Source organism: Crocodylus porosus, unplaced genomic scaffold (genome assembly GCF_001723895.1).
Source record: "Crocodylus porosus isolate Cpor-Errol unplaced genomic scaffold, CroPor_comp1, whole genome shotgun sequence".
NCBI lineage: Eukaryota > Metazoa > Chordata > Crocodylia > Crocodylidae > Crocodylus > Crocodylus porosus.
Window position 1 is genome coordinate 85,352,063 of NW_017728943.1, and position 11,866 is coordinate 85,363,928.

At 39.8% G+C, this 11,866-nt stretch overlaps 1 protein-coding gene across 1 annotated transcript in view; it reads right to left on the bottom strand.

Moving 5' to 3' along the window:
* Window positions 1-11,866, bottom strand: part of CRIM1 (cysteine rich transmembrane BMP regulator 1) — a gene marked incomplete at its 5' end in the record, with an annotated part of 383,203 nt that overhangs the window by 217,918 nt on the left and 153,419 nt on the right. The window contains one exon of the mRNA XM_019548604.1: window positions 8,740-8,982. Coding sequence (XP_019404149.1) covers window positions 8,740-8,982 — 243 coding nt within the window. The remainder of the gene's footprint in view (window positions 1-8,739; window positions 8,983-11,866) is intronic.

Genomic DNA, 11,866 nt, shown 5'->3' on the forward strand with positions numbered 1-11,866 from the left:
TGCTGACTGACAATGCAAGTAACATGAAAGCAGCATGGGGGATAATAATGGATAAATATCAACATATTACTGCAATAAGATGTGCATCCCCTGGGCTAAATTTGCTTCTTAATGACATCATGAAGTTGCACACTCTGCAAAAGATCTATAGAAGAGGAGAAGGAGTTATAAAACATGTAAAAGCTACTCATATTGTAGCTGTAGTGTTTAAAAAGAAGCAGGAGGAAAAGAATGCAAATAATAAAATAGTGACACTCAAACTGTGTAGTAAAACTAGATGGGATGGAGTGGTGATCTCATTTGAAAGTTTGCTAAAAAACAAATAAGCTCTTCAAGAAACAGTAATAATTAAAGATCTTTAAAGTACCCAGAAGTGTAAGGAACACTGTACTTGATGAGGATGTCTTCTGGGTTCAGCTGCAGAACTCCCTGAAGATTCTAAAGCCATTTTCTTCAGCAGTCACTGCATCTGAATCAGACAGTGCACTTTTGACAGACATTCCTTATCAAATGGCCCAGATAAAATCAACTGTTTTGAGAATCTAAGTGCATCTCTGCTTATAAGTACAGAAGAAAGAAAAGTAAAAGACTTTATTAACAGACGGGAAGAATTTTGTTGCCAATCAATTCACAATGCTGTAAATCTCTTGGATCCAAGATTCAAAGGCAGATAGTGATGACAGCACTGCTACTGCATTTGACTGGATTACAAAACAAGCAACACAGGACTTAATGTTGGAAAGGTACCTTTCAAATGTTGCAGAATACAGACCATCTTCAGGTATTTGGTCCAGGAATGGAGCCTAGGACTCTGCCAAGCATAACCCTCCTGCAACATGGTGGCAAGGCCTCCGCAAAACACAGTCTCTGACTCCTCTTGCTTCTCGCCTGCTTCAGAGTCCTCCATTTTCTGCAGCATGTGGAAGAAACTGGCCTATGTTTGGAAATATTTGCACCAAATCAAGAAAAAGAACTAGCATGTGAAAGAGTAGAGAAACTTGTCTCAGTCTGGGCAAACCTTCAGTTTTCAGAAGTCCATGAAGATGATAAAAATGAAGGATCTGAAGGATCAGAAGAATCAGAAGCAGCAGAAACTGCTGATAGTGATAGCTCAGAAAACTAGACTGATTAGACAAAGTTTCTTGTAGCAATATTTGTATTCAATGAGTTTGTTTTTTTTCTTTTATTCTCAGCTTTTTTTCTAAAAATGAGTACTTTCTGTATCTGCTTGACACTGTGTGGAGGAGACTAAATCCAGAATACATGATAACTTTCTTTGTTTTACTACGTTGATGGTTTCTTCTGTTTTCAACTTTAATTTTTGTCTGCTTCTCAAACTGGCAAAAACTAAGAGATGCTAGGTTCTTTAGCGTTCATACGTTTTGTGTTCTTAAAGTAGCAAAGTGAATTTAGATCTGTAAAGGATGCTAAGAAAATAAATACTGAAAATATTTCAATTTTCCTGCATATTTCTGTTCCGCCTCCTCGCCCCCTTCCCCCCTAAAAAGAGAGGGGAAAAAAAGTTTTTTTCCATAGCTTCAAATTTATGGAAATTTTACATCTCTAATCCCTGCAAAGTTATGTTATCACCTCAGAAACTTACAATATTATAAGCTACTCATCTGACAATTTCTTTTACATGCTTTTCTCTAACATACATGCTTTATATGTGTATATGCACACATATTATACATGCACATCATATATAAGTTTTTTTAACCAAAAACACTTACTAGTGTGTATCATTTCTCTCCCCACAAATTATGAGAACAAACATGTAACAAATGTCACTCTCACATTTAAGACACCTATAGAAAATGCTCAAATACTAAGGTAGTAAGACTAGACTAGCATACCAAGCTCAAGCGATCTTGAAAGTTTATTTTTGATTTGGAAAACCACTTACCAACAAGTGAATGCTTTAAACCAGTAGTTTTGAAACTTCCTGAAGTCACAGAACACCTAACCCTGGCTCTGCAGGCTGTGAGAGCTGATGTGGAGCCAAGTGACCTGGCCCAGCAAGGGTGGTGCAGTACCTCGCAGCCCACTCTGCCAGTACCCCCAATCTCTAATGACTTATTGTGGAACCCCAAGGTACTGAGGAACACAGTTTTGAAAACCACTGCTTTATACAGATAGCTGGCATTGCAGATGACAAACTGGTCCAAATAACCAATCAGCTGACATGGACCATCTGACACTTCTTAAAGTAAACTCTGCAAGATACTTATGTTATGTTTATGGCTGCTATTTTACTGGAGAGACAATGGATTTAATTTATCTCCCCCCTCGCCACAAAGTTACAAGATGCTGAAGACTCAGAGTTCTCTTCCTAGAGGAGTACTGACATTGTCTGAAAGTTTTAAACCTGTGACTAGTGTTTCATGGGAGCCACAAAGACTATGTTGAGAATGAACTGAAGCATTATATCCTAACCATCTCTCCTTTGGAGGTAGATTATTTAGGACAGTCAGGCACATTATAATTCTTTCCACACTGAGAGGAACAGAAATTCAGAAATGAGAAACAAAAATAAAGGCATGAAAAAGCTCTACGTAATGGAAGACCTTCAAGTGCTTAGATAAAAGACAAAAGATGACGATATATATATATATATATATATATATATATATATATATGCGCGTCTAAAACACAAGGAGGGCAGTGTTGAATGAAAAGGATTGGCATACATAAGATCCAGATTCAACATTTTATTCCACCATAAGATCTATTGTGTAATCCTGGGTAAACTGCTTTGTGTTTTAGTTGCCCATCTGTGTAAAAGGAAAAGTATTACTTCTGACTCTTTGTTCTCCTGTTTGTTTTTGCTGTAGTCTTTTGGGGTCAACAACTGTCAGTAACTACACAACAGGGCATTATTCTTGCCATATGTCACAATGCTAACAGAGAACAACTCAGACTTTAAAGGCTATAAGGAACCATTCTGATAATTTAGTTTGACCTAAAAATGATAAATAATATAGAAAAGATCATCAGGCACACAATAATTACCTTTTTCACAAAAGGATAAAATGAGAGTAACAATAATTAAGATTGTTAAAAGAAAAAAAACTCTTGAGCCAACATTAAGTTAACCTGTAAAACTCATTTCTACCAGAATAAAAACCAAAAAATATGTAAGATTCAAGAAAAGATTATAGTCAATATGAAGGTATCCATAGTTATGCTAAATAAAATTTAAAAACAGAAGGAAAGATCTAACTTCATGTTTCAGCACATAAACCAAGAATTAATTAATATATTTCATAGACATTAGGGCTGGAAGGGACCTCAGAAGATCATCAAGTCCAGCCCCCTGCAAGGGGCAGGATGTCCGTTAGGGTCAAAGGATCCCAGCAAGATAAGCTTCCAAACGTTTCTTAAGAGAGTCCAGAGTAGGTGGCTGCACCACCTCTGGAGGGAGTCTATTCCAGGTCTTGGACAGTAAAGAAGTTTTTCCTTATGTCTGGCCTAAAATGGTCTTGAAGGAGTTTATGACTGTTGGACCTTGTCATCCCTTGGGGAGCTCTGGTGAACAGGCATTCCTCCAGATCCTGATGCACACCACTTATATACTTATAGGCTGCCACCAGGTTACCCTTGAGCCTCAGCTTTTCCAGGCTGAAGAGTCCCATGGCTATTAGCCTCTCTTCATAAGGTATGTGCTCTTGCCCTCTGATCATGCTCATGGGTCTCCTCTGGACTTTCTCTAATAATTGACAGGAGTTAAAATGACATTTCTGCTATGAGCAGATTGACCACTGGGTGGTTTCTTGCTTTCTCTTCTAAAGCTTCTGGGCACTAAAAGGCATTTATACACATACTTTTTCACGCTGTGATGTGCCACGTTGCTTGCAGTTGTATAAGTGGCGAAATGCACGTCAACACCGAGAAAATGGCAGCAGTGAGCTTTTGAACTAAAACACCTTTGATGTCGACCACCACCATTCTCTGCATGCTGATGCGCATTTCACGGCTTATACAACTGCATGCATCACAGTGCCCGGTGCTGCAGCACATACCTATGTAAAAATGCCCTAAGAGACAGGATGCCAGATTCAAGGGGTCAGTGCCACGAGCTGCCAGCTATTTGAAAAATATCACAGATTGCTTAAAGAAATTAGGTTCCATTAACAAGATTCCAGCTAACACCATACTGGCTACATGGACGTTACATCTTTGTACAGTAAAATAACCCATGAGGACAGATTACAAGCCAAAAAGAACATATCCCCAATGAGGACACTGCTTCTCCTTCTATCACACACCCTTGCTTTGCCCTCTGCATTTCCAATTTGGAGACTCCCTGTACCTACAAACAAATAGCACCACCACGGGCACAAGTATGGCTTCCCAGTATACAAACGTACTTATGACAGATCTTGAAGTCCAGTTCTTCTACAGCTGCCCTCTTATCCCCCTGGTATACCTAAGGTACATTGATGATGTTTTCATTGTATTGACACGTGGGATGGAATCTTTATAGAAATTTCACCAAGACTTTATACATTTCCAGCCCTCCATAAAACTAACTCTGGAATACTCCAGCCAGCAGATTCATTTTGAAGACACCTCCATGAAAGTTTGCAATGGCCATATTGTCACCACTGTACTGTATCAGGAACCAATACACTGTTACAACTACCTCCATGCCAGCAGCTCTCATCTTAAACACACTATTAGATCCATCGTCTACTGCCAAACTCTACATTACAACTGTATCTGCTCTGATCCCGCCAACCAGGATGGACACCTTGAGGATCTGGAACATGAATTCCTACAATTACAATATAATCCCAAACCAGTAGCCACTCAACTAAATCAGACTCAGACCTCACACCAATCTGCTACAATATCAACCTGAAAATGAGAACAACAGAATACCTCCAGATGCTACCTACAGACCTCAGCTTGAACAACTGAAACACATGATTAGGGACCCCTCAACTCTTCTGGAAAAAGATAACCATCTCAAGGTAGTCATGGGAGACGATTCTGTCTTGGTTTATAGGCAGCCTCCCAACCTCAAACAGCATCCCTCAAGCAACAGATTAGCTACCTCCCATTTACACTGAGGTACTGGGTCTTTAAGTGGACTCAGATGCCTACTGTGCCATCAGTATGGATTGCATTATTGCTGGAGCAAATAGCATGGATTTTAACACCCAAGGTTCATTCACTTGCAACTGTATCAGCATGATGGGTGCTGTCACCTGCTTACAATGGCTCCCTGCTCACACTGGACAGATTGGGAAATATCTGTGTGAAAAAATGGATGAACACTGATCTGAAATTAGCTTCAGCAAGACATACAAGCCTTTGACAGAACACTTCTCTCCCTCCCTGGACATTCCACTGCTGATCTCAGAGTAGCTGTTCTTAGACAACAAAACTTGAAAAACAAAGCTGAATAGGAAATTGCAGAACAATTAACAGACTGGATCATATGTATGGATTATATGTATAAGTATGGCCTAAATCAAGGCTGTCCAATTGGTAGTCCACAGGTTGCATACAGCCTGCAAGGGGTTAATATATGGCCCACCTGGCCTCTAGCTGCAGCAGTAACTGGGGTCTTGGGGCTCCCCCTCCCTGCTCCAGCTTTCATTGCCTGACCCAGCCCCAGGGCATGAATGTTAATCCAGGTAATGAATGGGGGCTGTGTGCGGCAGTGCAAAGCAGCCCACAGCACCAAGTGAGTTGGCAGTCCAAAGCACCCATGCAGTGTGGTGTCAAAGAAGAACCTGCGGGGAGGTGCAAGTGGGGCAGGATACTGCGCTATGTAAGGGCAGGAGGTGGGGATGCCCACCCCAACATGTGCAGTGCAGCAAGATGGTGGAACACCTGCCCACTAGAACATGGTTCAGCAGAGGGTAGGGGGGAGGGAGAAAGCAAGAGGGCACCCACCTTCCTCCAAGCAGTACAGTGCAGCAGGGTGGGGGAGTATCCACCTGCCTATGTGCATGCTATACAGCCCAAGGGGCGGGGAGTCATGGCATCTGCTAGAACTGCCCCTGTGGTATAGTGTCCCCACTGGTGCAGCCCCACCCTCTTAGGGATTAGACAGCCTTGGTCTAAACCAAGAATACAGATCACCTGGATTAACATTCATGATCCCTATGTCCCTCAGTGGGTTAACTGCTTTTTGCTCTTTCCTTCGGACCATGCCTCTCAGCAGTCCCTTCTCCCTGCTTTGTATTCAAAGTACTGCTTTTCATTTAGAAGCTCTGCATCCCAAAGTCTTAGCACAGCATCTGCTTACAAAGCCTATGCTATACATCTCTGATGTAGTTAGTCTGTAAAGTTAAAACCAGACCCTGGATTTCTCCCAGGACAGTCTTTTAATCTGGGACCTTACAGATGTACAAACCCAGTGTCCCACTTGAAGTACCCATGAAGTACCTGAGATGACACTTTTCCCCCCCAGGACAATCCTGCCATTCCAGTTGATTGCCAGTCAAGCTGCACATAAACAATTACCTCTGACCTGTTCTGAGAAGTCAAAACCCTGGACAATCAGACTGAGATAACCCAAAACCTGTTTTTACCTTAAGGTGCAAATCTACTCTGCCTTCTCGTTAACTTAGTATAGTCATTTGTGTGATTTTCACAGTTTAGGCACCTCTGAACCAGGTACAACATAACAAAAATGGACTTCATGCTTTCCTATAAAAGAGGTCCATCTTCATCCGTAAGTTACATGGGACTCTGGTATTGACTTCAAATATATACTGTGTTGCTTCTGTTAAATGTAACTTGCTGCACCTCTGAATGTAAAGTCCATCATAAAATTAGAAAAATTATATAGGCCCAGTCCTATTTCTATTTTAGTTGCACAATCTTTTATTAGATTAGTATTTGTACATTTTCAGAAGATCAAATATATGTTCTATGTAAAATCAAATACAGTTGTTCACATATGCCAACACTGGTCTGGTTTATCATCATCAACACTACTACTACTTTTTTCCCCTCTATATTTTACTCCACCAGACCTTATCTTTTTTCATTTCACACCCTCTAAAACAGTTACCAAATTAAGAAAATATATAATTTAGATGTATATAGAAGTACACAAATGTACAGCGTTTGAAAAACCACACTCAAGAGTAATCAGGGGCTTGTCAAACTGGAAAGGTGCTTTAAGTGATATCCTGCAGGGGTCAGTCCTGACCCTGGTTCTATTCTAGGTCTTCATTAATTATTCAGATGATGGAACAGCGATTATGTCCATGTAGATGGCACCAGACTACACGATACTGCAAGATTTTTAAAGGACAAAATTGGAAATCAAGATAATTGTGCTAAATTGATTAAATACTCAAAAGCAACATGATGAAATGAAAAATGCCACAAATCAAATGCACAAATACACAATAGGGAATAACTGACTAGTCAACAGTACAACCCGGGGTTACAGTAAAGGTAATTATACTGGTTTTTCTGGCAATGAGGAGGTTTCAGCTGAAGAAAAGTATTGGTTACTGCAATTTTAGAAAGACTGTATATGAATTACAGGGATTCCAGAGAACAGCTACAAGAAGGATATGAGGTTTAGAAAACATGACCTATGAGAAAAAGCTGAAAGAACTGCTTTTGTCTAGCAAAGACAAGACTAAGAGAATGGGAGAGATATATCAAATCAATCTTGCAATACGTAAGATGCTTAAAAGAGAATGCTCAATCAGCTGATCCTCTTGTCCTTTGGGAAGGAAAAAACCTACAATTTCTAACCAAGATGATTTAGGTTTGATAGTAGAAAAAGCTTTCCAACTATGTGGGTAGTGAAATACTGTCACTTACTTTCCAAGGTGGTTAAAGAATCTCTTTCACTGAATGTTTCAAGACCAGGATACACAAATATGTAAGGAATGATGTATGTATACTCGATTATCCCTCAGTGCAGTGGGATGAATCTGATGATTTCCTGAAGTCCTTTTCAACACTGCTTTCTGTGATTGAAAAATATATGCTCCTCCAAGTACTGACTGTGAAAAATACCGAATTTTACCTTCCACTTCAATGGCAACAATATCTTACAAATAAGATTTATTGATGTGTTTACAGAAAGTAGCAAATGAGTAAAAGCTGATCATGGTACTGAGGGTCTGATTATGTTCCTTTGTTAGGACTGTGTAGAACATTTTCTAAAAAAAGTCTGGAGGATCATAATTTCATGATCAACCAAGTTCTTAAGACTGAGTTATTCTGTTTCTTAACATCTTAACGTTTTGTTTCTTAACATAAACAATGATCTGTTGGGTCCCTTTGAGCCCCTAACAACCATGAAACTATGAAATAATGTATGTAAATATCTCTAAAAAATTTCCTGCAAATTGCACCTGTACATCTTAGTCTGCATATCGGGTACATTGCTAATGATAAAAATATCAATATTACCATTAGAATATACTTCCCTCATGTTATACTTTAGATTTGTCCTTATCTTATTTAAGTTTATCTTGAGAGAAACACTGAAAATAGGATGTTTAAAAACTTGTTACCTAACGTGCCTTTTTTTTAAAAAAAAGGGAAATTACTTCAATGACCTGTTTCTTATATATAAAACAGCCAGACTTTCTTGGTTTATATGCAATTCAAAAAAGATTCTGCACTGTATAAAATGTAGTCTTTACTAGAAGCCAGTTATAGAAAACATTGTACTTCTTGGTATAGAAAATGGCAACACTTCCAAAACGAAAAAAAAAAAATGATTTTTTGTTTGTTTGGTTTTTTTACCTGGTTTACATTCATAGAGGTCACAGCACTCTCCTGGCTTCCCTGATGCTTTAGAAACCAATATATTCAGGTAGCCTGGTTGGCAAACTTTCCTCAAACAACCTGCAGGGTTGCATACACAACGGCTTGGGAGTGGACAGCATTCACCAGGAGGAGCATAACCTTCAATCAAGATGGAATCTTCTGGACAGCGAGGAGAGAACTGGACCTCACAGCGGGCCTTGGAGCAGTCAGGTTTCTCTTCTGAAAAGGAGAGAGAAATAAGCGTACTGTAGGTGTCAGTAAAACATGGTGCTGAAATATAATGGCACTGCTTAGATGGTCCTAAAGGTTATTCCTCTTGTAGGCACTGTGCAAAAGGAAAACAAAGGGCCTACTTGCACCAATCAAGTTTACAGTAGCAGTAGGATCTAACAAAGGTAATTCTATTTCTACATTTCAAAGGTAACAATTATATTCTCTTATAGCTTGACCTGCTTTTGCTAAATGAAATGTTACTGGATTCATTACAATGGTAAAACACAGTGAAACATTGTACAACCTCTTCTCATCCACTTTGTGATTATAAATGGACCAAATACTGATGCCTATAGTTAAATTTTTCTAGTATTTTCCATAATGAAAACGCATTTTAACTGCTTATTTATTTCTTACCTAAGCATCAACTGTTTGAACTGAAATTTTGCATACCACCTAGCTAAAAAAAATTCTTCTTAAAGAAGCAGTTCAGAACTGTTGAGTAATTTTCAAAAATGAAGTTAGGAAAACTATATGTTGTTTGTATGAATTAGCAGCATTTCTTTAAAAATCTTTAGCATGCTTTGGATGAATGACTTGCAATTGAACAAACAGCTCATTTTGGTACTGTCTTCATGAAAATATGTCTTAGTTAGGACAAAAACCTCAAAAAAGCAGTTTCTATATACTCAGAAGACACCTGCTAGAACTGTAAAATTGAGCTCTAAAACTTCAAGCTGTGGTAGACCTGATTCAGCTTAAGTGGACAGGAGTTCAGTATGATTCTTCCTATGCTTGTTCCACTTGGCAGGCAGGAGCTGCCGTGGCTCTTCTATGCTGACCAATCTGTAAATGGAGTGAGGGGAAGGAAACAAAGAAACTGAAGAAGGACAAAAGCAAGAAAGGAAGCAGAAAAAGAGGAAGGAGATAAGGGCAGGAAGAAGGTAGAAGGAAAAGTGTATTGTTGACACAGACTGTGTGTAGAGAGAATTTTGGTGAGACAGGATGAAAGAGTATATGCTAAAGCAGGGGTGGGCAAAATGGTGAATCTGGTCAGCAGCCGGACTCCATTTCCCAGTATCACTGTGGCTGGTTTCCATGAAGACCCCAGGAGTGGCGGCACCATGACAGCATGGGGCCAGCATTTCCATGGAAACCAGCCCCAGCAGCGCGGGCAAGGTGCGTAGCTGGGTGGGGAGCTGCTCTGAGGCTGGGGCTGGGATCCTGCAGTGGTGACAGTGTGGTCTGGAGCTGGAGAAAAGCCACAATCCGCTGCCTGCAGGTCCCTGCCCAGAGCATGTGGGCAGTGGATTCCAGCTCTGCTGCAGCAATGGACCACAGTCACCACTACGAGATCTCAGCCCCAGCCTTGGAGCAGCTTCCTAGCCAGCTGCATGCCCTGCCAGTGCTGCTGGGGCCAGTCTCCATGGAAATCCTGGCCCTGCACTGTCACAGCACTGCTGATTTTGGGGTCTCCAAGGAAATGGGTCTCAGTAATGTGGGCAGGGGCTGCTGGGAAATGGGAGTCTGCTGCAGGCGCAATCCAGCCCACGGGTTGGACTTTTTCCTGCCCCTGTGCTAAAGGGTGGGAATAGATAAAGGACGTTCTAAAACCAGTTACTAGAGTACATTCCCTTCCAAGAGACCCTATACACCAGACCCATAACATTATTCTGGTGTCTGGCAAACAGCTATGAAACCCACAGAAATGTATTTCTATAACATCCCTCCAATGGCTGATCTATGTAGAAAAGAACATCTAGCTACTTTGGTCATTCTGTTAACTCAAATGGTAGCAGTCTGTACTGTGGGCCTAACTTTGCTGGTGACTCTGCTTAAGAGAGATAGTTAGCTATGTTAGTCTGCCTTAAGAATCACAGGCAGAGTCACTAGAAAACACCTTATTTCATTTCGTTTAAATGCCTCTACAATGTTTGGACAAGAACTACCTGGATCTAATGCAAAAGACAATTAAGAGCAGTTTTTAATGTCTGAAGATAAAATAAAGGAACCTCCCCATCTCTGGAAAGGGAGGTGGGGGTTGGGGAGGGGAGAGAAGAAACAGAAACACGCACACACACACACAAACACCCTACAAACTCCTTAAATAATTAATACTTTAGTTATTTATTGGCTGTTCACAGATCTGCATAAATTCTGAGGGATTCCAGAATAAATGAGGTCTATTGTCCCCAAATCACTCAACACTCATTTTAATTGCTTCCTTCAAAGCTAAAATTGTAAGAGTTTATTTTGACAAGAGAAAAAAAAAGACAACAGAAATGGAATACAGAAATCCATGCTGTAATACAATGAATAACATTCAGACAGTTAACCTGGTCCAGGAAAGACTGCTTCTTCAACTTTCACTGAGAAACTAAGACAGATAAGAACTCAAATATATACTGGGCTGGTTGTCAAAATCTACAACTCTGCTGCATTCTTATGAGAGTTAAAATATAACTACCAAAAGCAAGAGAATATGCATCTGTGAAATAATAATTCTGAAAATATGTTGAAAAATTACTTTTTGGGGACAAAATCAAGGTTTTGCAAAAGAAGCATTTCCATTCAGTACTGAAAAACAGAATAATACTAGTCACGTACAAGGTATTCAATTTTTAAAATGTGCCTAAATCTAATTGAAAGTCTATATAAACTTACAGTCCAAAGTCACTGTGTCCCTTTTGTAAATGTTAACCAGTATCAGTACTTACAAAAACAGACTATGAATACAAATGCTTGGTTTGCTTTTTAATTACTCATGTGAAACAAAGCAGATGCAACAAAACAATTTAACAAATTTCTCGACTGTTGGGTTGCATTATTTTTAGTTTTAAATACATTGATGGCCAGTTGCCGAGGCTTTTGATCACAAAAATAACCGCCC